Source organism: Quercus lobata, chromosome 1, assembly GCF_001633185.2.
Source record: "Quercus lobata isolate SW786 chromosome 1, ValleyOak3.0 Primary Assembly, whole genome shotgun sequence".
In the NCBI taxonomy this organism is placed as follows: domain Eukaryota; kingdom Viridiplantae; phylum Streptophyta; class Magnoliopsida; order Fagales; family Fagaceae; genus Quercus; species Quercus lobata.
The window spans coordinates 15,973,914-16,000,569 of NC_044904.1; the positions used below are offsets into that span (position 1 = coordinate 15,973,914).

The following is a 26,656-nucleotide window of genomic DNA, read 5'->3' on the forward strand; positions in this document are numbered from 1 at the left end:
TTAAGATGAAATCATTTTCGTATGTTTACACTTTTTAAAGAAAATATTTTCTAAATTATCAATGTATTTGACTGTTCAAAGCATATAAAAGAAAAACAATGATAATGGAAAAAATGATAAATAAGAAGTAGTTCTTGCAATTCTTTAAATCCAAGATTAAAAAAAGTACAAAATAAAATATATTTATTAATAATTTTAAAAAATCCTTAAGTTTATTATTTTTATGAATTTTTGTATATATACAATTCAATAATTTAAGGAATATGCATATTTGTTAAACTAGTCGTTTTTCGTTTATGTAAATAATTAATTGTTGAATTTAATATGTTCTTTTATGTATATACATATGTTTATATTTATTTTTATTTATATAATAAAATTTACCTTTTAGAGTCAAATACTTGGTCTATCATTGATTGAAATTTGATATTTTCCTTGATAGAGCAATAAAATACATAATGTTGATTTTGATTGTTGATTTCTTGCCAATGTGTTTGGGAAAAAAAAAAAAAAAAACAATGCTTCATACATCTTAGACCTATAAATGATTAAAAAAAATGTTAGAAATGTGACTCATTAGTAACTAGATGCAAGTTATAAAAACAGAGTACGGAGGTACAAAAATTCATCCAAAGCTTAGGATGAATATAACAAAGTGGTCTAAAAGTTGTGGCAACCCAAATTATTTTTAAAAAAAAAAATTAAAATTTGATATTGATAGACTACTTTATCAATTTAGCACAAAGAGAAAAAAAAAAGGTAAAAAATGAGATACTTAAAAGGGATCTTGCTCAAGCTCTAAAGTATATTGTGTTATGTTATGAGGGTCATAACATAAATACTTTCGTACTTTGAGAAATTAGTTTCAGGAAGGGAGTCCGTCGATAATTAGCATGAGATTTTACTATACCTACCGTTTTTAGTCTTCATATTTACTTAATAAGGTATTGTGGTTTCAGTGGGGGACTTGGATTGATGATTGGTTGGATCTTGAACATAATTGGATTACTCTTCTTTTCAATGGCTCATGATCAAGATGTCTACAACATGTATCATATTCAGCCGTTATGCGCATGGTTGTCTGTAGCAAGAGTGAACTCAAATCTGAGATGTTTTTTATGATCAGTAAAAAAATGTAAATGAAAATATAAGATAAAGACAATAATTTTTAACAAAGTATATTCTACAACAAAAAAAATTATATATGTATAAATATATTGTATTTTAGATGTATAAACATATATTATTTACGATGTTTTTATTTTTATTTTTATATATATATAATTCATTGGCATATAAAGAATATTTTTTAAAAAAAATTTAATATGTACAAACATTTATTAATTGTTATGTAACTATTTACTATTTGATAATAAATACACTCATTGTACATGTATTAACATACAAATTTTACATTCATCAATTTAAACTAAAAACAGAAAAATATTATATTGATTAAAAAATTATTTCTAATTTGATAAACAAATGTGACTACAAAAACTAATTTTTACCTTAAAAAATGCATAAGTTAAGTATTAAAATTTTCAAAATAGAACTGTACTTTTATTATTATAGCATAAACATATACGGGAAAATAACATCATCCAAAAACACACTAAAAATGTTGGATTTTCTAATCATGATCAATTCAACTAGAGAAATGTATGTTGAGACAAACAAGTAAATGAAAGTAACTGAATGTAAGTGGAATTCACAAGTTGGCATTTAGGCACGTGCTCTGCACGGATATTAAATTGAATGGCAGTTCTGGAATTGTACGTATTATCAAGGGCTTTACTGAAAACATCCCCAGCTGCCAGGATAAGGGAACTAACTAACAATGCTGGAAATTAAAAAGGTCACCTTTTTATAATGGAGCTCTCTCTGCGCACTGTCTCAATTCCCTCATTTTCTAAGAGTAAGATAATAAATGATAACTCCCTCTTTCTCCTGTGTGTGTTTAACTGAATTTCCAGGTTTCTTTTAACCGTTTACCTGCCTTGTCATTGTCTGACACCTCTAAATATTTTTGTCCCAAGTTGTCTAGTTCATCGTAGTAATTTCTTCTCTTTCTTCTTAGTAAATGGAACCATTCAATATATAGTATATTGTTTAATTATATGCTTGTTTGGTATATTAGGTAGTGAAACTTAACCAAGAGAAGATACCCTTTAAGAGATTGTTAAATAAAAGTGACAGCAGTAGTTGGTTTATATTAAAATGACTTGCTTATTTGATGTATAGGTTCTGCAAGTTGGTGACGGTAGTTGATACATTTGTGGGACGAAATGGGATAGTGATTAAATGGAGAATCCAATTATAGATTGAGTTATTGGGGGCTTTTATTAGTATGCGGTTGTTGATGGGTAAATTATATGTCTGCATTTGAGTGTTATTTAGAACTGGGTTCTTGCTGATTTGGTGGTTTCACCATACCTATTCATTGTAATCTTTATGGAGGAAGGTTTGTGCTATAATGGGTGTCTTAAATTAAGATAAAGATGTTTTCCCTGTCTCTAAATTTCCAAACCAATTATAGTTGTTGTGGGTGTTGAGGGGAAACATGGAATGGGGACACTAGTACTAATGCTGGTTGAAGTTGTGTGCTTCAATGAGCTTTCTGTGATTTGATGGGTGAAGTGATTACTTTGAGCTAATCTGTATTTGATTGTGGAGGGTGAAATTCTGTATCTTTCTTTATCAAGTTATAAGCATATACCTGCAATGGAGTTGATGCTATTAAATGAGCATTCTGATTGCCTAGTTCTGGGCTTCCAAACGTGACAGTTTTAACCTCTGTTCGAATAAGTTCACCTGCTATCCTATCAGCACTTGTTTTGTAGACAATGTAATGGAAACCAATCATAGTTAATAAACAAACCAATAGATCACTGTGATTATTAGAATTCAATGGAATTGGATGCAAACGTGAAACCTCTGTTTATAAGACATGTCAATTTAAAGAATGAGGCATGGTATATGTGACTCAAACATGTTAGTTAAAGTTCTTGCTTATAGTGTATGTGACCCAAACATGTTAGTTTAAGTCTATGCTTATAGTGCTTTTTCAAATCAGCTAGAAAGAAACTCATATTAGAATGCAAGATATTTCTTTTTGATTCTAAATATATGTACTGATTTTCACAAATAGAAGTGGAATCTGATTGAACTGAGTCAACCAATAGAAGCTTATTGCTTGTTTTTGATGTTGCAAAGCAATTTTGGATTCCAATATTTGATATCGTTGTGTCCTAATTATTGCCTTTTAAAAGGTGGAAAGTCACAAGGACAAGGAAGAAAAATATTTAAGGTGTCTTGTGCTTTACCAGAAACAGCGGCTTCTGTGGCAATTGCTGCCACAGTTGTGGGTGCTGCAGCTACTATTCTTGTAAGGCGAAATACTGAGGCTTCTCAGGCCGCTCAGGTGAGTAATTAATTTGCTTCGACATATAAAATTTATTAAATATTGCTTTAGAGAAGAGTATTCATGTTAAGATACAGGCAATGTGCAACTTACCTGATGTCACTATGAATTTTCAGAGAGGAATCTGCAAGTGTTTTGGTGTGATTTTTCTATTTAACATATATTTCATTAGAAAAGTAATATCAAATGACATCTTGCACTGTTTGAAAAAAAAAAAATCTTATTACTTGTAATTTGCTCCAGGGTGTAATAGTTTGATGAATCATTCATTCATTAACATATGTTATTTTCTGTATATGTTTAGTTGTCTACTCTTATGTGAAGGTTCCTTTGCAAATCTTAAGGGAACAATCGGCCGAATAGGATGCTAGAATTACGATTAAATGATTAAATTCATCATTTCTTAAGAGCTATAGCTTTTGGGACAATTGGTAATTTATTAAAGATTGAAAAAGATTTGTCCTACAAGATGGGATATTTTCCACAAATCAAAGAGTTGTCTTATGTTCGTTATATACTGGAGTATTATTCTTTGTTCAATAAAATCCATATTTACTCATTAGAAATTATTGGTAGCTAAATATCTAAACAATAAATCTTTTTATGTTTCCTTTAATGCTCAATTGCTAATTCGGTGGAACTCTTAAACTGCTTATTTGTTCAACAAGATTCAGTGCCATATATGATTAACCATATCCTAGGAGTAATTTTAAATATAAGATGGTGGTTCTAGGCATCTGATATATGAGAATTTTTGTATTTACTCATAATTCCCTTCTCCCTTTTTCATAATTAAAAAAAAAAAATCATAAGTCAAAAGGAAAAACTAAATATAAAAAGGTTTAATGAGAAAATTATGAGAACAGCTAATAGATTTTCATAACTTCCGCCAGATTTACCATTAATGTGACCACTATATATCAAGTTTTAGTTTGTACCTTAAGAACTCCTTGAGGTGGGGTTAAAGAATTCACAATTGGCCTTGATAGCACCAAGCTATTGAGCGCAAAACTTGGTATGGATCTGGGATGGGCACTTAGAAACAAATGGATTAAAAGAGGAATGATTCTTCCAAACTTGTTGGTTTAATGTAAGAAGATTGGTCAAGAACACTTAACATCTGTTTTCATAACCCTTGGATGGTTGGAACATTGGGCAAGAAAGTCATGTTTCATGCAGTATTTGATAGTTAATCAGAGATTGAATTTCTGCTGGTCTTCTTGAAGTCTTGTTTCAAACCTTTTCTCTTTTCTTGTATTCTCTCTCTCTCTCTTCCCCTTTATGTTCCTTTTTTCTGGGACAATAATGTTATGGAATCACCAAAACTAGGTGCATAGTATTTAGTCATTGCACAATTTGTGCCAAAAGACAAATAAAGGAGTGGGATACTTTGAGCCATCTGCTCGTTCACCTAGAGCTCCTTTCCATGGCCAATACGTTCTTTAACTTGAATTCCTTTTGAAAATTCAGATTCCTACAAAAGTCTGCGAAGACTGTGGTGGTTCTGGCATATGTTCTGAATGCAATGGTGAAGGATTTGTGCTCAAGAAATTGTCAGAGGAAAGTGCTGAGAAGGCAAGATTGACTGCAAAGAATATGGCCACTCGATATACAGCAGGGTATTCTTTCGTCAACTCTCTCTCTCTCTCTCAAGTTTGAATTAGTCCACTGAACTGAACTGAATTGGACTATGTCAGGCTTCCAAAGAAATGGAGCTACTGTACAAGGTGCTCTTCTGCTCGAAACTGTAGTACTTGCGGTGGTCGTGGAAAGCTAAGCTACTAGTGAGCTCTAAAATCTTTTGTTTTTAGTTGAAAAGGCTGCACCCTCCAATGCATTATTAGAAGATACACCAATTTACACTCAGAAGATTGGAAGTGATTTAACTTTTTTTATGTACTTAACTTGCTGGATGATGTATATGCTTTTGTTATAATTGTTCCTTTTTGTTGCAGTGGAACTAAAAAACTTCGTTCAATGTACCTTAATTGATGAGCATGTGTATATCTTTGTTATACCTGAATTTTTCTTTATGCAATATCATAAAACCAAGCCTGTTAGTTGTATCAATCTGGTGCTAGCAGTGTTCGTTTATATTTCTTCTGGGGGCTTATTTGCTTCTGCTTTTGAAGAGACACCTGAGAGTAATTTGAAATTGAATGGCTCATAGGGGTCAGAAAAGCATGTAACTAACTATACATTCGATGTAACCTCTTTCTTTTTGTTTATTTATTTATTTATTTGTGTGTGTGTGTGTGGGGGGGGGGGGGGGGGGGGGGGGGGGGGTGCGCAAAAGCTAGTTTTTACATATACTAAGCAAGGCTGAATAACTGGGTCAAAGAGAAGCCCAATATCAAATGGAGGCGGCACTGCAAACTACTTATAATGGCTGTATCATATCACATTAGTTTGTGGGCTTTGGCCCTTATAAAAATGGTGGGGCAAGAAACTGAACGGACTGAACAGATCTGGGTCAGTCAGAGGAAAGAACAATAATGCATGCAAGTGCGCTCCATGTTGATTTTTAATGAGTTCATGGTTCCCTAGAAATTGGAACATATAGTGCCATCCGACATGTCCTGCAAAACTATATATAGTGATGTTTTATAAATCTTGCATTCATCTTAATGACTATTAAGGTATGCGAGGCAAGAAAGAAGGAGCATGGTACATAAGAGAGACAGAGAACATTGTACACATCCTTTGCTCTCATTATTGGTTTCTATTAGCTCCACCATGACTTTAATTTATCTTTCCTTAATTAACTAAACAAGTGCTGGTGTTGAATCTGGTGGAGTTGGAGCTGAGGCCACCCGCCTGCCTCGCTCTGACCGGCTGTTCTCAGCAAATTTGAGACTTGGTTGGTGCAAACCCTTCTGCTTCTCCTCCTCATTCCACTCTGCGCCATAATAGAATTCTTCGGTATATCTCGCCTTGTCTTGGGAAGGTGGAAGGAACATGCCCCCCCACTGTGGGAAGTGAACCAATGTCACAGGAAGAGTGCAACACACAATCATGACCCCCATGAAAGAGAGGCCTGTTGCAGTGGAGAATCTTGAGCTTGTAAAGAACACTAATTGGGTCAATCCAGAGCCAAAGTTTCCACCAGCACCAGTCATGCCTGATATAATACCCAATGATCTCCGAGAAATGAATGGTATGATGCCAAAAGTTGCTCCACACGCAGCTTGAACTCCAACAGAGAAGAGGATCATTGCCAAGACAGCAACAGCTAATGAATTGGCACGGCCAAGCCAGATACAGAAGACACCTCCTAGAGTTTGGAGGATCCAAAGGGTCCATAGCCTGCCCCTCATGCCAAAATATCTGGCCGAGAAGTCAGAGGCATAACCACCAAATGGACGAGCAACAATGTTGGCCATACCAAAGGAGGCAGCAATCATTCCGGCTGTGTGAAGCTTAAGACTAAACCTGCCACATATCAAACGGACGGTTAGTTTCTAATTCTTAGGCTTAAATACACTGCTATAGTCTCTAAACTTTAACTTACAGGTGATTTTATTCCCTGAAGTATAAAGTGGTCGATTTAATCCTTTAGATGATGTAATCAAACTAAAAACTGACACTTCATCACTTTGTTAGGGACTAAAAAAGATGACTTAAAGTTTTTTAGAGACTAAAATGATTACTTTAAACTTCAGAAACTAAAATTGCTAACGGACTAAAGCTGTTAAGGAACAATTGTTGTATTGTAGCCTGATTCTTGTAATTTTTAATGGGACTAGTGAAGAGGAGGGAGACTAACCTGTCATAGAAATACTCAGAAATGACATTATCTGTGGACAACTCAACACCCATGGAGTAGCCATAGAGGAGGACAAAGATCCATGTCCTATAGTTTGTGACAGCGTTCCACAGCACCTGTGACATAAAACCAAATTAGTCTAATATTTCTTGGCTGTTTTTTTAAAAAAAAAAAAAAAAAAAAACATGAAAAGTAGAGCTCAACAAAACTGACCTTGGAGAATTTATCCTTGGCAACTTCACCCTTCTTCTGTAAGGTACTGAGGTTTCCATCCGGCAAGTCTTGGCCTAGCACTAAGACCAAGAGCCCCGTGATCACATGAAACCACCCAGGGATAAAGAAAGCTATCCTCCAGGCAGTGAAGGGGGTGGCGCCGCCAGCACGATGAATCAATTCATAGAGCAAAGGCATTAGGAGTTGAGTGGCTCCTCCACCCATGTTGCCCCAACCAGCAGCAGTGCCATTGACAAGCCCAATGATCTTGCTGTTAAACATTGTGCTCATCCAGTATTGGCATGACACAAATGTTGCAAGAGAAAATCCAATCATAAAACGGACAGCAATATAGCCTCCAGCATTTGACACGAATGACATGCAAAAGACAGTTGGAGCTGAGAGCATGATTAGAAATGCACATCCATATCTTGGTCCTATTAGGTCACAAACTGCACCCATTACAAGCCTAGAGAAAATGCTTCCTGAGACAGAAGCAACTCCAGCATTTCCAATATCTGCTTTGGTTAGGTTGAGGTTATCACGAATGATTGGAACAAGTGGAGCCGCGGCAAAGGTGGAGATAAAGCAAGTAAAGAAGGAAATCCAAGAAAGGTGGAAGGTTCTCATATGAGGATTGGCAAAGGAGAAGAGCTTGAACACCTTGGCCTTGTGCTCAGAATCAACAGGTAAAGCAAAATTTGCTGTTGTATCAGTTGGGACCATTGGTGAAGCAACAGAAAAGGCAAAGGTTTGTTCTCTGCCTGTTACTCCATGCATGGAGCTTCCTGGGGATTGCTCCACTTCACCCATCTCTCTCTCTCTTTCTTTGGAAAGTGCTCGAGAATGTGTGAAGGGGAGTATAAAAAAGTATAGCTAGCTAGTGTTGGTTTTGTGTAAGGGAGTCAAGGATGTTATGGTATTTATATTGGTATAAACGTTGACCTTCGTAAAGGCCAATCTCCCATGTACTTGAATCTTTAACAAACACGTATAGAATCCTTTTCGCCGCATCTTCGATACAAACAAGAAAAAAGCCTCATCGTACACCGAAGGGGTCAGGTCAGGTATCCATTAATAGAGGAGCTCTTAGCTGCTTGATTATTGATTAATGATTACCAGACTATAATAACTCAAGTTGATTATAGAGTTCTGCTAATATAATATTCTTTATGTCCTACTCTAAATATCTTTGTTTTTTGGAATGTATATACATTTTCTAAAGAGAGAGTTCTTATTTATCTAATTTTATGTAGGACAAAGTTTTCTTTTACATCAGTTTGTAGGAATCCAACCCATTAGACCATGACGTGTAACTGGCTGCATTCTAAGTCGGTCTAGCAATGGTTAACTAATAAATGTCTTTTGTTTTATTTTGAGTATTTCACTTTATACTCCATTAACGGACTGCTTTTAGGAATTGAAAGCAGAACATACTGCAGTTTATGGAACATAAAGTGAAATGGAAGATTTCTATTCGTTTTTTTTTTTTTTTTTTGAGGGGGAAGATTTCTATTCGTTAAGAACAAAGCCATGCACCATTTTATTTCCTTTTTTCATTCTTGGTCACGTAATTTTGCTAGTTCCCATCTGCAAGTTTAGGTATGGTTAGGAACCTACGAAAACAAACAGGTCAGTTCTTGTAACAAGATCAAGTTGATCGAGTATCATCTTGGACAAAGGCACATGGAAGGACAGTACTTAGTGCCAGTGTGACTGTTTATCATACTAAGGTAGTGGAAGTGCATGGAGCGGTTAATTTGGTGATAGTTACACATCGCGTGTATTGAACACACAATTCAAAACACAATTTCAGCTGAACTGTGTATGGTAGTGTATAACTCAATGTGCGCAACAATAATTAGCATTATATTAATATGGTTAATGAATTCTTGAATCTTGATACATGCATCAATATTAACAACATAAGTATAGATCCAATCTATTTTTAAAATAACGGTTTTAAGAGGGGGGACAAAGTTGTACCGGCACACAAATATATAGTATTGATCATTCTGCAGAATCTGCACTACCAACTGGCCAAACTGCTTGAATTTTTTGCTACCTGAAAGTCAATCATCGGCCAGTCAGTTGGATAATTTCTCAGTATTTCCCTCCAAGTTTTCATTCTACAAACAATATATTAATAATGGCGTGCTTTGTTTGCGTGTCCTTACCATACTAATATTAAAATTGCAATGGCCCACATTCTCTTACTAATTTATCAGATCAATCAGACTATATGGCAAGTACATCTTTCCTTTGAACTCAAATTGCAGTTTCTTCTCATGGTTGCTGGCAGGGTTGATGAAGACACAAACTATATAATATAAACTTTAAAGGCCATCTGTGATCTTACCCTTTCACAAGCTCTTAGAGTTCTTTTGTGTTTTATTTTTGGGGCTCCTCAGTGGTTTGTGGTTGGGATCAGGGATAGAGCCAGGACTTGGAATTAGGGGGCAGAAGTATAAACCAAAAAAAAAAAAATTGAAACTCCAAATAAACATTCATTTAATAAACCATCAACAAAGAAAAATACACAAATTATTGTTTTTTAAGATATTACAATGCAATTATTTATGAAAATAGAATCCGCCGTCTTTTTAAATCTTTGAAATCATCTATGATCAAAATCATCTATAATTATTATGTCATTATATGGTCCATAATCTACGATCATTACACACGATAGACAAGCACTATGCACACAAGCATTCAACAGCTAACCAATAAGGGTTTGTTTGGATACTGCTTATTTTTGAAAACTGAAAACACTATAGCAAAATAATTTTTAAATGTATGAATAGTACAATCGAATCTAGTTTTAAAGTTGTTTTTGTTGAAAAAAGTACTTACGGGTCTCGTAAATAGTGTACGGAACCTACTAAAAAACGCACGGATGCAAACGTTGAGTTGAAAACGTTGTATTCAAACTCACACTAAATTTTGAAATTGCAAATAATCTCTTTAATTATTTACCAAAAAAAATATATCTTCAATGTTTTAAAAGACACTAACTAATAGAAAAAAACACTAAAGACAAAACTACAAAAAAAAAAACAAAAATCACAAAACATCACAAGCTATGGCAATAGTCATAGGAGTGACGTGTTGTGTTGTGTTTGTCAAATGACAACTTTTTTATTTATAAAAGAATATAAATTATGGGTTATATTAACGAGAGAGACAAAGATAGGTCAGATGTTTACCTCTCTCTTTGACTCTCTCTCTCTAGTTTCCTCTAGTATATTCTATGTCTCTAAAAGTCTCTTCGTCCCTGCTCTTGCTCTATGCTCTCTTTAAAGTTTTCTTTACAAGTAAAGAGTTTTCTTTACAAGTCTATGAGTCATAACAGTATCAAGTATCAACACATGATTAAATCGAAGTTAACCAAACAAGGATTCAATATGAGATGAGAGAGATACCTTTGCTTTTGCAGACCTATAGTGCCGCTGGCTACCGAACTCCTCTCCTCTATGTTCAATCGTAAGTTAGGTTTTCCTTTTTTTTTTTTTGGAATGGCTTAGAAATCCCCCTCTTTTTTTCCTTTTATTATATGTGTGAGACATGGCAAAACGGGTCATACTTTTCTGACCCGACCTGACTCGAAAAATAATTGATTCGAATCCCATTTTTTTATCCGAAGCAAAAACGGGATGACCCATGACTTGACCCGCAACTTAACCCGAACCCGAACCATTTTTAAAATTTTTTTTTTTTTGGTAAAAAAAATAATGAAATTAAGATAATATTGGTTTAATTGTTTGTTGTGAGTTTTAAGGAAACAATTGAGACATTTACATAATTGCATGTAAATTAATTGAAAAATGAATTATTGAATATTCTATAATGAGTAAAGATTTTTAGATATCAAATAGCAAAATACATGCCAAGATAATCTAGTTACAATACAGTTAAAAATATAGATTTAAAATTGTAGACATGTGTGAAAAACATTCACAAATGTGAAAATAGTGAAGCCAAAATATCAAATTAATATAAATTATGAATACTTAGACCTATTTTTTTACAATTTATGTCCAAAATAAACAGTTTTTCAAAGTAAATTATAATATTTCCTAGAGTGTATGTTGCTTAACAATAATATGATATTCATGAAAGAGACCATATATAAATAAGTAAACAATCAAACTTTAGTGTATATCTCAAATTGAAATAGAGTGTCAACCACAATTGACAATAAATTATAAAATTAATTTTCAAGATTGTAAATTTCTTATATGTTTTTATTTTTTGTCAAATGAATTATCCAATAAGTCATTTGTGATTTTGTTTTATATTTTGGGATATTGATATTGTGTAGAAATAAAATTTGTGTATTTGTTTTACTTATCTTTGTGTTATTTTGTTTTAAATAGTAATGTTCGGATTTGTATAATTTTAAAATTATTAAATTAAGTATTAATAAGTGTAGTTCATTCTTGATATAAGTCATGAATTCAAAGTAATGCATTTTACATCAAGTAATTTGTTGCATGACTTTCGAAATGGCAATGCATGTTGTTTTCTTTATAATAAAAAAATTTATGTGAAAAATACAGGTTAACCCAACCCGACCTGAAACCCAATTGACCCAAACCCCTTTTTAATATTATATATATTATATATATATATACTATTTTTTTTAAAAAAAATCTGGGAGGTCACTCCTCCCTCCCCCTCCCCCTCCCCCCACCCTGCCCCCCAGGTCCAACAACAGCTTCGTCTCTGGTTGAGATGGGAAATGAAGAGTAAGCTAAGTATAGTTAAAGTCTTTTAAAATTCTTTTCAAGCTTTGATTTTTTGGAAACCTGGATGTTTCTTTACATCTTATATGTAAGACCTTTTTGTATATTCAAAAAAAAAAAAAAAAAAAAAACTTCTTCTATTTTTTTAAGTGGAAAAATTTACAAAATAATATTATTTTAATAAAATAATTATTGAAAATGACATTTAATTTCAAATTATTTGGAAAATTAGCTTTAAAAAAAATGATTTAAAGGGTTGAAATTGTAATTTTCAAACACAACTACTAGTAGGGGTGTCAATTCGTGTTTGCGGGTCGGGTTCATGTCATGTCAAGCCATAAGTACTTTGCTATATGGGTTGATCTGAACCCGACCTGTTTAGTAAACGTGTCAAGAATCCTCAACCCTAACCCGACTCGTTTATTAAACAGGTTGATCCAACCCGACACGTTTAACCTGTTTAATTAATAAGTCATATAAAAGTTAATACAAATAGCTCGTTTAATAACCTGTTTGATTAATAGGTCATACATGACCTAAATAATCTATTATTAGTTTCTATATATCTAAAATTAAAATACAATTACAACCATAAATATAGTAATAAACATATAATTACAACAAAAAATTAAGCAATAATAACAAATTTATACCTTTATTATCTAAACGGGTCAAACAGGTTAGATGGGTTCACATGTTGAACATGAACACGACCCGTTTATTAAATGGGTCAGCCGTGTCGACCCGAATATGACCCAAACCCATTTAGCCTCAACCTATGACCTGTTTATAAACGGGTTAGTCATGTCAAGTTCACGGGTCGTGTTAGATTTTGTCACCCCTAACTACTAGGTTGTTCGTACAATGTACGGATAATGTTGTAATAAATGTAAAATAGTTTTGGAGAATGTTGTGCATATATTATAGCATAATTATTATAGAACTTAGTTAGTAATGAGTTCATCATAAAAAATAATAATTATAAATTGAACATACATATCCATTATTATTATTATTATTATTATTCAGTTCAAGTAATGAGAAACAAAAAAATAACTTTGGAGGAATATTATAAAATAAAAGTTGATATAGAATATGTCTTTTCCTTTTTCCTAAATCCAAAACAAAATACACATTTCAAACACCCAAAATCAATCACAACCTTTACAAAACTCACAAGTTTACAACATCCGACCTAACATCAAAATCATAATTGCCGATGTCATTCAATTTACATGGGTATAATACTAGTATATATATATATTCAAGGAAGAATAACACCTTACCACCCTAAGTTATACTACATATTACATTTTACACTCCGACGTTAAGTTTGATGTTAACTTAGATGGAAATTCAAAGTTTAGGGTGCAAAGTGTAATAAGGAAAATAGTTTAGAGCAATGAAGTGTAATTTTTAATTTGTTTTTAATAGATTGAGAAGAGGGGTAATTAGGTCTTTTCATATAGTGTCATATTTTTCCATCCAAATTAATATCAAACTTAATGTCGGGGTGCAAAGTGTAACAAAAGTCATAGTTTTGCATCCTAAACTATGACTTTTAGGATACAAAACATGCATTCAAAAAGTTTATGATGCAAAGTGTAACATAGGATATAGTTTAGGATTGTAAAGCATAATTTTTTCTATATTCAATCGATCTAAGTATAAGTTGACGTGACAATCTGTCTACGTTAAAATTACATTTTGAAATTACATTTTAATTTGAAAATATGGTAAAATTTCGTTTAAAAAAATTATCAAGTGGAGCTTTTTAATTTGGATTCACATCAGTGGTCCCCTTGGATGCTTACCTAGAATCATTGCAAAACAAAATTCGGAAGGCCATCTATCAAATATTATAAAGTTGGCATGTGTGACCTCACACAACGATGCTGCTATTTGCTAACCAATTAAATGCCTAGACTAGAGCCACTAGGCATCTTTGAAGTTACAAGCATACATTGGACAAACTGGCATGACATCATAATTTGTATCACAAAATTATCCTCCCGGTGTTACAAATTGTGAACCTTCTTGATGGGTAAAATGGATATTTTGTTCAATATTGCAATGGAGAAGGATTTAGTGCACTGAATCTGTCATGTCCATAGCGTTATCGTTTATCTTCTTAGGTTGCTATTTCAACTTGACCATCAGTTTTAGGAAAAATAACAAGGTGTTTCGGATGCATGCATCATCATACTCACATGAAGATGGGGTCCATATTTGTGGGAACTAGACAATATTCTACACTTGTGGGACCTATCTTCGTGTGAGTGTGAGAATGCATACATTCGAAACACCTTATACCACCTCCAATTTTAGACTCACCTTCTTGATCATCGACAAGAAAGTTTCTTGATTTAACACAAGGGGAGACCTCTTCATATAAGTGCTATGCCCTCTTAATTTCAAGATCTCCAATTTTATTTATTGGCTAATATTTGGATTTAATTAATACTATTACAGGGATTGGTTAAAATTTTGGGTCTTTTTCTACTTGGAGGCCTTAGGCGACCATCTTATTTGCCTATACTATATCCTAAGGGCGGATCTAGGATTTCAATATGGGGGGGAGGGGGGGGGGGGGGGGCAAGTATAAAAAGAAAAAAAAAAATCCAAATAGGTATCCATATAGTACTAACAAACTATCAACTAAGATCAATACACAAAATCATTATTTCTTAATACAAGATGTAATCATTTACCAACAAAGACAAAAAAAATACAAAAAATATTGTTTCTTAAGAGCATCAACTGTTGCAAAATATATATATATATATATATATATTTTCACAAACCAAAACTTACTTTTGCTATTTTAATATAGTATTTAAAATGTCTCGTACAATAGTGTTTTTGGTATTTGGTGTTCTAAATACTAAATATTTATCATTTAGAATACTTAATGCTAATATTCTAATTAAAAGAGAGGAAGTCTAAGTTTTTGGAAGAGTGAGTCACAACTCTAGAAATAAAAAAATATATATAATCATTAAAAAAATCTCTTTTTTTATTTGGGCTGGGGGGCCCAAAATTTTTTTTTTTCCATTTTTTTCTTTTGGGCCAGGGGGGCCCGGGCCCCCTTGGCCCCCCCCTGTGGGTTCGTCCCTCTATAGAGCCGACTCCGTAGAGGTCCAATTACGATTTATCTTACCAACCTCTCAAAAGAATTGCTACTGTGTCTAATAAAGTGCCGAGTGATGCACTGATACCACTCCATGTTCGAATCATGTACACCATGGGAGCAACACAGTTGGTTCATTCACTGCGATCGATCATGCCAGTTCCTACCTATTGCATCAATTACGTGTTAAGGTCGACACCAGTGTTAATGGCTAGATCACAGGAATCAAAATGATGCCACCCTCTAATATATGAAAACATGTCACAGGAATCACTGGCTGCCGGATCTTACAGCCCATAATAAGATAATATTGAGCCAGCTTCTCTATGGTGTCCTCAATATATGGTTGCCTTACAACCTACACAAGCATAAAATAGTTTAAATTAAAGAAGACTTCATCACTTATGAGTTATGATAATGATTCTTGTTGAACAGGTTATCATTATTGTAAGTAACTTTTTATTATATATATATATATATATATATATATAAATATATAAATCATATTAGAAACAAAAAAGAAAAAGAAAAAAGAAGAAGATACTCTGTCTTTTCCTATATCTAATCCTTTACGTAGAGTTTTATCTTCTAAATTGGTTTGTTGACTTTCTATTCTTTCTACCATTTCTTTTACTTTACCTTTTTTACCATTATCTATTAACTTCTCATGTAAAGATTCTATCTTACTTGTTTCTAGTAGGTTCTTTTGTCTTTCTGTGTCTAGCTTTTTACATATAATTTGTACTGAACTAGAAATTTCTTTATTGTTTTGCTTTTCCACCATTTCTTTTAGTCTGTCATTTTCTATAGTACTTCTTTCTTTTGTGAGATATTTTATTTTATCCTCTACACGTGTTACTCTTTCCTTAATTGGGCCAATTTCTTCGTCAACTAATCTGTTAGTTGCTTTTAATGTATGTAAATTCTTATCTACAACTTCTTTTGAATTACTATTTATATATCAATTATCTGTCATAGTTTCTGTAAAAGATAATCTATGATGGGGTTCAAATTTGCTTTCTTTTTTCAAAGGTGAATTTAAAACTTTCATTCTTTCATAGAGGTCCAAAAAACTATCAATTTTATTTTCAACTTTAGTATGTATAGTGGATCTGTTAATATTTTCTAAAGATTCTAATTTTCTATTAATTCTATCTAAAAAACTATCATTATGTTTATTAGTCTGTCGGTTGATTTTATCTCCTGTTAAAGTACTTCAATTATTTGTGTTACTATTATAATTATAATCATCAATTTCACTATCAAAATCAGAATCTGTTTCATAATCCATATCACTATTTGACCAATTATAATCCATATCTTTCATGCTATAACCTTCATCATAATCTATATCTTTCATGCTATAACCTTCATCATAATCTATATCATCATAGTCCATGTTTCAAATTAGTGTGTGCATAGCCTAAGTGTGAACAAGCAAACAGATGATGAACAGATAAATGTATTTATTCTCTTTCTAAGCAATTAATGATTACTGGCGGAACTATTACTAACCATTGGTTTCCTTGCTATCTTGGATTCTTCTTTCTTGTCTTTAGACTTACCTTTATAATATCTTATATTATTGTTCTTATATCTATCACTTCTGTCATCTTTCTTTTCTTTTCTTCTTTTTCTAGAAGGAGCAATTAATGGATCAAAACTATATTGCTCACAAAAAGTTCGTAGCTCTTTTTTAGCAAATCTTTTTTCTGTTTCTATTTGGTTTTTTAGTCTTAAGTTATTACAAAGCCATAAACCTGTTTTATTAATTGAAGATATCATGTCTCCATATGTTAGGCTAGGATAGTCTATAGTTCCGTCATTATTAACTATATCTATCTTATATATAAAATAAAATATAAAAAAATTCATCAACATAATTGATAAAATCTTCTTCAATAGAAAATAAAAATGATAATTAAATATATTCTAAAGATATAAAGTATATAGAATAATTTATAAATAAGTTTATAACTATAAAACATTATAAAATGGCATGACTCTTGAATGTTAATTTTGAAAATACGAACTCAATTAGATAGAAATTAATTGATCAATAAACTGCATTATCTTCATTTGTTTAATGGGTTTTTCACATACCAAATGTAAAAATAAAGAATAAAATTTCTCGCTTTAGCATCTCATACAACAAGTAACAACAATTGATTTTGATAATATAAACAACACCCTTCAGAGTTAACAAAAAAAGAAGCCTACTAGTCAACTACCATGTCAACTAGAGGATTTATCTAGAAAATTAGGTGAATGATTTATTATAAAAAAAATAATTGGTAGGAGGATCACCCATCTTAGTAGAAATCTCATGAATTAGATTTTACTAATTAAGGACAATCTAAATCATTTAATAGTATTAAGTATAATAAACAACTTGGTTTAGATTCAGTGTAATGACATATGTCACCATTGCGAAAATCTAGTGCAAGGATATAAACTTTGACCTAAAAACAAAGATTTTGAGAACATTCCAAAAAAAAATAAAAAATAAATAAAAAGAAAAAGAAAAAGAAGAAGTAGGGATAGATAGTGTAGGGTCTTCTCATAGTCATAGAGTTCCTATATGTGACTAATATTTGAGAGTTTCGTGGCCCCCTTTTGTCGGAAAACAGCAGTTTGGAAAAGGCCAAAGCCAATCTCTACAAAAATACAAAAAAATTTCGTCTTCTTCGTCGTGCCTTTTAAGTGTTGGACCGTTTTGGTCTTTGTCTCTGCTTTGTTTTTTTCTTCCTTTTTTTTAAACTGTTTCTATTTGTGACTGTACAGACAAAACCAGAGGAAACAGAGAGACACAGACACAGAGAGATATAGAGAGATTCTGGGTTTATTCTTCTCTCTCTCTCTGTTAGGGTTCCAAGTTTTGACAACATGAGGAAGAAACTTGATACTCGTTTTCCAGCCGTAAGTCTTTCTTTCTTTTTCTTTATTCTCTGTTTGTGTGTGTGTATGTGTTGGTTTGTTTCTTTGCTTGTTTTACTTCAATATATCCGCTTACTTTTGTTTTCATGGACATGGGGTTTTTCTTTTTCTTCTTTTTGTTCACTTGGGTTGTGTGAGTTTTAGACTGTTTGTTTTATATGTGTCATGTATGAAATAGTTAATCTGATTCTGATAATTTTTAAACCTTGCAATGTTATTGTTATTGGATAAGCCAGGTTGTGTTCAATACTTGAATTTGTTGTTAGTTTAGTTTACTAGGAGGTTTTTTGTGTTCTTGGCTTCTAAGATAATGGACACATAATAGAGAGTCTGGGGTGGAAGCAAAGGAGTTTCTGTTTTGTAGTGGGAAAGATAGCTATGTTTCACAGCACTTTAGTTACAGTATGGTAGTTGTGGTTTTTTGAGCCCTCAACTATTTAAATTTATATATCGGGTTTTGGTGCAATGACAAGTCCCTTCCATCCAAAGTGACATGTTGTAGGTTTGAGTTTGGGAATCAGTCTCTCTAAAAAGGTGGGGTTAAGGTTGCCTACCAAGTACCAATCATCTCTCCCAAACCCCACAGAAGTGGGAATTTTGTGCACTAAGTGTGACCTTTTTATTGTAGCCGAGCAAGCCATCTGCATAGTGACAATCTTCTTTTTTTCCCTTCCTTGCTCATAGGATGGAAGTAAATGGCACTATTCCAAAGGCCAGTTTGGTTTTCCTTGTGAATTGGTTCAGAGGAACCATTGGAAGTTCTTTAATCATATTAAGTTTGCTTTGCAAGAGAGAGAGAGAGAGAGAGAGAGAGCAAGCCATCTGCATAGTGACAATCTTCTTTTTTTCCCTTCCTTGCTCATAGGATGGAAGTAAATGGCACTATTCCAAAGGCCAGTTTGGTTTTCCTTGTGAATTGGTTCAGAGGAACCATTGGAAGTTCTTTAATCATATTAAGTTTGCTTTGCAACTCATGCAAAAGGACTTTTATTTATGATGTACACTAGCTGTTGTCTAATTAGAGCATTGGCATCAGGCACTTTATTACGCTTTCTTTAGCTAAAAATTAGATAAACTCACTCCAAATTCCCTTGCATCAGGATCAACACACCATAGCCAAAAAATATGAAATTTACAGTATCTCACTCCATCAGGCAAGGCATTGTAGCTTTAACAATTGATTTTTATTTTCTTCTTTTTTCAGCCAACATCTCTTTGCAATTGTCTCTCTCTCCTGAAATATATACATATTTTTTTGATAAGTTTCTCTCTAGAAATATTACAAACCCACCACAACCAATCCACTGCCAGAGTGTTTACAACAACCCATAACCCAACAAGGAATCCAACCAAATATTAGCAAACTTTACGGTTTAGGAGGAAATTGAAGAACAAAAGAAACTACCTTGATTTTCATGGCCACTGAGTAGGACTGAAAGAAATTGGTTGGCGTTAACAAATGATGAATCAACAAACTCCAAGGACCAACCAATGACCTCTGGTAGTGAAGGAAAGAAATCGAGTGGCACCACAGGATAGAGAATCGACAAGCTTAAAGCCTCAAAGAAAGCGCCATGATGGCACCCATGCTGCCCAAGGTGGCTTTTCACCAGGGTCGCTAATTGATCAATAAAGGCCTGTGAGGGAAGAAAGAGGCACTAGAGGGGAGGAATATTTGAGGATGAGTACTCCCCCAACAGCGAGAGAAAAGAGAAGGTGAAAGATGAGGAAGATATAAGAAATGGGAAAGATTTAGGGTTGATAATGGGGTGGAGGGTGAGGTTTTGGGTTCAAGACCTGTTGGGTGCATGTGAAACTCTAAAGAATAAAGTCAAGAGCCATGAATTTCAGTGGCATTGCCTGCTCTACTTTATAAGGAGAGCCAGGGTTCAAACCCCCTCTTCTCCATTGTTATAACTATTGAATTATTAAAAAAGAAAAAGGAAAGAAAAGTAACTCTTGTGAACAAAAAATCATTTGATATGTTAAGTTGTTGTCTTAAGGTGATGTTTCTCAAAAATCCTGAATGTTGTTTGAATTGAGATGGTATTGTACGTTGCTATGGTTTAAATTATTAACCAGTAATATATGTGTAGAAAATTTGTCTCCTCCAATTAACATTCATGGCCTTACTGTTGAGTTTGGTGCATGGCACTCTGTGATCTGTTTTCGTTAGACATTGGTGGGCATTTCTGAAGGTTCTCTGTTACTAAAAAATGGGGCCTTGGAGATGTGACAGTTTCATCCATGATTCTCTTTTTATTTATCTTTTAACATTTCACCTCTCCTTGTTTTCTTGAAGTCTGTTGACATAGAGTAGACTTCGTGACTACCATGGTGCCATTTTATTGTGCATATGGAATGCTTTGATACATATATATATATATATATATATTTTTTTTTTAAATTAAAAATCCATATACATGAAACAATGGCATGTGAATTGTGTTTGCAATTTTATTTCTAGGAATCTAGTTCTTCCACACTTGTTTGATCTAGCTGCTTGTTTAAGCTCATCATAATCATTTTCTAAATTATCTTTATTCCATCTTTTCCTCTGTGAATAAGAGAATGCTATCTATTTGACTTGAATCTAGATAGATATGCTAGACTATTAGCTTTCAAGCATGACATTTGTCCATGATTGGCTTTGAGTGACCCTTTACAGCTTGTTAGGTCTTAATGCCCTGCCGACATAAGAAATATTAGTAATAAGCATTGAATTGGTTCTTTTTATTTGCACAAGTTAAATTAATGGAGATGTCACTTGATTGGAATTTTTAAACAATTTGTCTATAATCTTCTATTTGGAATCTAAGAAATCCTACAATTGAACTTTTAGTTCAGTACTTTCACCATACATTAGGCAAATTAGGTCTAAATCTATTCTCTATGGATTTTTTTTCCCTACGAATGGGGTCCCTCATGTGCAGTTTATCCTATAGAGGCCTTCAGTGATAAGTGGTATAGTCCACTTCTTTCTCTATGTTAATGTTATGCATAAGCTAAAGAATTTTTATTATGTTGCAACTGGGAGAAAGCTGCAGAATCAGTTTGAGAATAAAATGCTTTTGTTATCCTAAATATGTATAGCTGTTGCGTAAGAGATGATCCTGTATATGGGGCTCAAAGGAAGCACACAAGTCATCCCTCCAAAGCAAAGCACTTTTTTTGTAGGAAAATCCCCTTCTCTAGTTTGGAAATTGAAGTGAACCACCCACATAATTATGTATTTTTTCGTAAGCAAATCATTCTCAATCCTGACAATGTGATGTCAGCTTCACAACTCATTTGCATTTTGCTCTATGTAGAGGATATCCTTTTTGGTCCTTTGCTATGATATTGTTCATGCCTTTTTAGGCCTTGCTCTTATTTACTTCTTAGCTTCTACTTGCAGTGTGTTGCTCCTCTGTCCTGTTGCATTTGTGGTCTTTATCTCATCTTGTCCCAGCTTGTTCCACTTTATTATGCATAAAATGTATTGTTTCCATACCATATCTTGTGTTTTATTACGACTAATTTGGTGTGACATCCTCATTTAGATTTTTTTTTTTTTTTTTAAAAGGAAAAAATTTATAATTTTCTCTTTCATTATAATACTGGGTTTTGTGGATAACCACTAGTGTTGTAGCAGTTCTATAAATTTTCTTTAAGTGTGATAGGTTTTCTAAGAACAGTTCTCTTTTATGAATACTTGATCCAAGATAAATGAATTTCATTAGTTAAAGCTATATGATTAGTAAACAGACTTAAAGGAGAAAACTTTGGCAAACTTCATGTCAATTTGAATGTATTATATTTTATATGGTGTAAAAGTAGCATCTCTATGTTGTAGACCTGACATGGATTTGGAATTTTGCTTAGCACCATATTTTCTCTATATGCGCAAGATCCAAATCTTATTTAGGGAACCTCAACTGGATTATACCTGCATGGCACTCACTTTCAATACTCTTTCTTTCTATTTGATCTTTTTTTAGCTAAATTATTCTAGGTTTTTTTGGTGAATATTTACTTCTTAGGTTTGCTTATGCCATGTTTCTGATAGGTTTCCCTGTACTGGGTCCAGAAATTCTTCACACTAAATGTATTTTCTCTTTTTTAGTTAGAAGTGTGATTATAGCATCTATGATTCTATGTGGTGTTGCTTCACAAATTAAATATTTTTTCTTTCTATATAGTAGCCTATATTGACATTCATTCAATGCAGTGGGTTTAAAAATGGGATCATGTTATCTGATTTGGTATGGTTGTTCCACAGGCTCGGATTAAGAAGATTATGCAAGCAGATGAGGATATTGGGAAGATTGCCATGGCTGTGCCTCTTCTAGTTTGTAAGTAACTTTTAAAACCCTAGCTACTGCTTGTTTATAACTTTATATATATATACACACACATACATACTTCTAGTTCTATTTTTAATGATTCTTTGTTTAGTAGTTCACAGATTTTGTTTCACCTTCAACATTTTTCCTTCTCTTTTTTTGGTTATAATTTAGTCTATGAGTGGCATTGCTTGGTCTTCTTTATGAGGAGAACTAGGGTTTTGAATCTCCCCTCCCCCACTTGTTGTAACAATTATTAAAAAAAAAAAAAAAAAATTAACATTGCAGTTTCGTTATTATTTATGATACTTATCGCCTGTTGCCAATGTAATGTGCAGCTAAAGCTTTGGAACTCTTTCTGCAAGATCTATGTGCTCAGACATATGAGATTACTTTGAAGAGAGGAGCAAAGACCCTGAATTCTTTGCATTTGTAAGTGAAAATTTCATTTATTTACTTTTAGGTTGTAAATATCTCCTTTGAGGATGGGCAATTACTTTTATAGTTCAGTGAGAATCAAACCCTGTACCGACTCTTTTCTATCAAACACCATGCCTATATGATTTAAGGATCAGTTATTAAGATTAAAGACAGTGGCTCCTTCTGTAGCATTTGTTTTAGGTGTAGTTTCCGAGATATTCGGCAATTTGGCGTTTGCACTGGCTTAAAGTACATGGGAAGAAAATAGTGATATCTATGTCTCCTCTCTCTCTCTCCCCTTCTCATGCACACAGGCACAGGGACTTCGGCACACATTAGACAATAGGGTTCATTCTTGCTATGAGAAAAATTATTCTTTTTGTGCTTTTTCAAGATGTAAATCTAAGATGCTTAAAATTTTATCCTTTTATGTACAGAAAACAGTGTGTCCAGGCCTTTAACGTTTTTGATTTTCTGAAAGATATCGTCAGCAAGGTTCCTGATTTAGGCGTTTCAGAAGCTGCTGGTGAAGATCGTTCTGTTGCCAAAAGAAGGTTTGGAAAAATGTGATGTTATCTCTTGTAAATAGCTGACAAAGAAAGTTTAGTTATTTTATGGCTAATATACTATGTTAATACTCTGATTTATCAGGAAAATTACCGATAACATTGAAAATGATAGTGATGATGAGTCCAAGAGGCATAAAATGGTAAGACATGTACTGCACTCAGATTCACATTATTATCAAATCGTTTTTATGGAAGTCTTTCACTCTTAGTGGGTGTTCAGTATCTTATTCTCTCTTTGTTCTAAGAATTATTTTTTGATTTTTTCATTAATGTGTTTGAACATGCTTCAATTTGGATATTTAACTGAGATGTAGAAATTATATGCTCATCTTCCTGGGTTTTCTGAACTTCAATTACTGGGAAATTTGTATCTCAGAAATCCAAATTGGAAAACAGAAAATAGAGTCAGATGAGTATTACTGAAACTTGGTTTGTAAAATTGTATGACATTATAATAGGAGAGGCATTTATAGAACTTGGGATGCATCTTTTAAGCCAACATATAATCTGTCTTAACAGAATGATTTTGCTTGATGATTTTTTCCTCTGTGTTCCAGCATGATGCAGTCCACAATAGCAGCAGTGGCAGAGGAAGGGGTAGGGGCAGAGGTAGAGGTAGAGGTCGTGGGCGAGGTAGTCAAACAGTTGAGAGAGAGACGACTGCACAATATGAGAAGTTTGAAGATGATCCAGATGATTCTGAGCATGATGAAAAACTCAATCAAAGTCTTGAGAGGCTTGATGATAATGGGGCAGAAACCAAAGAATGGAAGGAAAATATTCTGGCTGTCAAAAGTGAAGAAGCACCCGTTAGAAACTTTGACTTGAATATGGACTTAGATGAGAATGGGGACTCAACAACTACAGCTGCTGTCCCTGCTAGTTCATCTGCAGAGCCCATTCCAGAAATAAAGCCCAAGGAATACCCTGACTGGTCTGAATCTGAAATGAAAAATATCGCCATTGATCCCGTACAACTTGCCAACTTAAGTAGAAGGATAGATGAGGATGAGGATGAGGAAGATTATGATGAAGAAGGTTGAATGACAATGACCATGCATTTCTGGTGCTTGTCTTAACTTATCTCACATAGGTTGGTAGTTCTTATTTTCTGATATACAAGTAGATGTTAGGCTAATATTATTGTGATAGATGGTTAGGAATAGAAAATGAAGATGAAAACTGCAAATACCATTCTAGGCAAGGCTGTAACTGTAGTTCTTTAGGTCTTTAGATGTTCATGGTATATGCTTCTGTACCATTAACTGACAGTTTCAAACTTATTTCTTCCTTCAGCATATTGAAATCTTAAATTTTGGTGCAATCATCCCCGTGTTGTACCCGAAAATATTTTGTATTGTTTCTCTCATGTGCAGAATTAGATCTTCAAATGGCTTCGGTGTTTGATCTATAGGTAACTCTCACAAGTTGCTTGGCGAAAAAAGTAGTGAACTAATTTTATTTTATCCATAAAAACCATGAAATAATATGTATATAAAAAGAAGGAAGCTAAGATGTGTAATGCCAGTTTTGTTAATGTTTTGCACCAGAATTACCCACCACCAACAAATTGCCTACAGTTGCAGGATTGACTGACTGAGAAACCAATAATGGGCTCACATTTCATGTGTAATATGTGGGATCTATCCTATATATGTATACAATGAAGTCATGAACCCGGTGTGTTTTGTGCATTAGCATAGGGTCCCTGATTGGTGGTTGATGATTGGATGCCAATCTGCTTAGACTGCTTACTACAAATCAAACCTAATGGTCCCATAGTCCCATTTGGATAGAAAGAATCATGCTGGTGGTTTGAACTTTGCTTCCTGGGAGCAGCTATGGTTAGTTGCGTATAGTTCATGATTTATTTAAATTTTATTTTATTTTTTTTAAAAGAGAGATAATAAAAGGATAAAGATGGCCACATCGGCTATGAGAGATCCTTGTCAACGTGAGGCTGTATTCTTTCTCCAATTCCAACAATGGGGGCTAGAATTCGGTTAGATTCCCATTCCTTTCTTGTCATAAGTAAAAACTGCATATCAGCCTGCAATATCTGTTTGACAAAAATTCAGTCTCATCATATGTATTAAAAAAAAAAAAAATCAACAAAATTAGTTTTCTTTTTAAGCTAAATTTTATCTCTATCTCACACATACGATTTTCCTCTTAAGAATTTGTTGTTAAAGAATTTGTATTCCGACTCTATATATGTATTATTTTATTCTTTTTTAGAATTATAAATAATAGTATTTGTAAGTGCTAGATTTGAAAGCCCAAGTCCACTTAAATTAGTAGTGCCTAGCACTTCAACCCAAGCCCAGACAATAGAATTGTTTTAGTGTAGAGATGGGAAGGCAATTACAATAGAATGATTATCCAAGCTTAGAGCTAATGATGTGGTTGCCTTGCACTTCAACCCAAGCCTAGACAATAGAATTGTTTTAGTGTAGAGATGGGAAGGCAATTACAATAGAATGATTACCCAAGCTTAGAGCTAATGATGTGGTTCACAGACAAGGAAGAATATGAATCAAGCAATTGATGAAGAAAAGTGCTCCTCCCTTTCACGTGTACGTCCCAAAACTCTTCCTTTGATATTTGTCCCATCAAGGCTCTACTAAAGGTGGTAGAAGGGGTTATTAGCTGTAAAGACACTGTTCAGGAGTCACTTCTTCATTAATGCAGCTGATAAGTTTGTTGCAGAGCATTCAATGCGAGGATGGTAGGTATACCCTTTCAGAGAGCTTCCTACCACCACACTGTTCCTCCCCTAGAGTGTTACCTCTCCTCCTCGGGCGCTCATAAGACATCATGCACCTTTCCCATCCTCTTCTCAGGCAGATCACCTTCTCGGATCTAAGGCACTTTACAAATGGCTTGGTGAAGGATGTCCCACTCCTTGTTCTTCTCGGTCCTCGGACACCCCACAGTATCAATAAGTTCAAGTTATGTACATGTATAAGAAAATATCTCCACATTTCATTTCAAAAATAACCACCGTTAAGTTTGAAAATCCCTCTCTAAAGTTCCTCTGATAAAATGTATAAAAAAGAAGTGTAAATTTTATCCATTTTGGTAATTCAAAATAGCAATAAATATTTCAATTGTACGCAATAAT

The 26,656-nt window shown here is 33.5% G+C and overlaps 3 protein-coding genes across 3 annotated transcripts; 2 read left to right on the forward strand and 1 right to left on the reverse strand.

Moving 5' to 3' along the window:
- Positions 1 to 1,830: 1,830 nt before the first annotated feature.
- Positions 1,831 to 5,523, forward strand: LOC115980896. The gene is made up of 4 exons (XM_031103098.1): positions 1,831 to 1,918; positions 3,273 to 3,424; positions 4,895 to 5,043; positions 5,122 to 5,523. The coding sequence occupies exons 1-4, from the start codon at positions 1,873 to 1,875 to the stop codon at positions 5,207 to 5,209; spliced, it is 435 nt and encodes a 144-aa protein (XP_030958958.1). The 5' UTR covers positions 1,831 to 1,872; the 3' UTR covers positions 5,210 to 5,523.
- A 253-nt stretch (positions 5,524 to 5,776) lies between these two features.
- Positions 5,777 to 8,224, reverse strand: LOC115982001 (high-affinity nitrate transporter 2.1). The gene is made up of 3 exons (XM_031104505.1): positions 7,404 to 8,224; positions 7,191 to 7,306; positions 5,777 to 6,856 (listed from the first exon to the last, which is right to left on the reverse strand). Exons 1-3 carry the CDS (start codon positions 8,214 to 8,216, stop codon positions 6,190 to 6,192), a joined length of 1,596 nt encoding a protein of 531 aa, XP_030960365.1. The 5' UTR covers positions 8,217 to 8,224; the 3' UTR covers positions 5,777 to 6,189.
- Positions 8,225 to 17,832: 9,608 nt separating this feature from the next.
- Positions 17,833 to 24,915, forward strand: LOC115980903 (dr1-associated corepressor-like). Its single transcript, XM_031103104.1, has 6 exons — positions 17,833 to 18,200; positions 22,480 to 22,552; positions 22,882 to 22,975; positions 23,401 to 23,517; positions 23,615 to 23,672; positions 24,090 to 24,915. Exons 1-6 carry the CDS (start codon positions 18,168 to 18,170, stop codon positions 24,573 to 24,575), a joined length of 861 nt encoding a protein of 286 aa, XP_030958964.1. The 5' UTR covers positions 17,833 to 18,167; the 3' UTR covers positions 24,576 to 24,915.
- The last annotated feature ends 1,741 nt before the right edge of the window (positions 24,916 to 26,656 follow it).

Bases quoted from the DNA above. Each gene is read 5' to 3' on its own strand.
- LOC115980896 (XM_031103098.1), top strand. From the start codon at position 1,873: ATGGAGCTCTCTCTGCGCACTGTCTCAATTCCCTCATTTTCTAAGA. The intron at 1,919-3,272 runs GTAAGATAATAA...GCCTTTTAAAAG, and splicing joins AATTCCCTCATTTTCTAAGA to GTGGAAAGTCACAAGGACAA. The intron at 3,425-4,894 runs GTGAGTAATTAA...TTGAAAATTCAG, and splicing joins AGGCTTCTCAGGCCGCTCAG to ATTCCTACAAAAGTCTGCGA.
- LOC115982001 (XM_031104505.1), bottom strand. From the start codon at position 8,216: ATGGGTGAAGTGGAGCAATCCCCAGGAAGCTCCATGCATGGAGTAACA. The intron at 7,307-7,403 runs GTCAGTTTTGTT...TTTATGTCACAG, and splicing joins CCAAGGATAAATTCTCCAAG to GTGCTGTGGAACGCTGTCAC. The intron at 6,857-7,190 runs GTTAGTCTCCCT...GATATGTGGCAG, and splicing joins TCTGAGTATTTCTATGACAG to GTTTAGTCTTAAGCTTCACA.
- LOC115980903 (XM_031103104.1), top strand. From the start codon at position 18,168: ATGAGGAAGAAACTTGATACTCGTTTTCCAGCC. The intron at 22,976-23,400 runs GTAAGTGAAAAT...TTTTATGTACAG, and splicing joins ACCCTGAATTCTTTGCATTT to AAAACAGTGTGTCCAGGCCT. The intron at 23,673-24,089 runs GTAAGACATGTA...TCTGTGTTCCAG, and splicing joins AGTCCAAGAGGCATAAAATG to CATGATGCAGTCCACAATAG.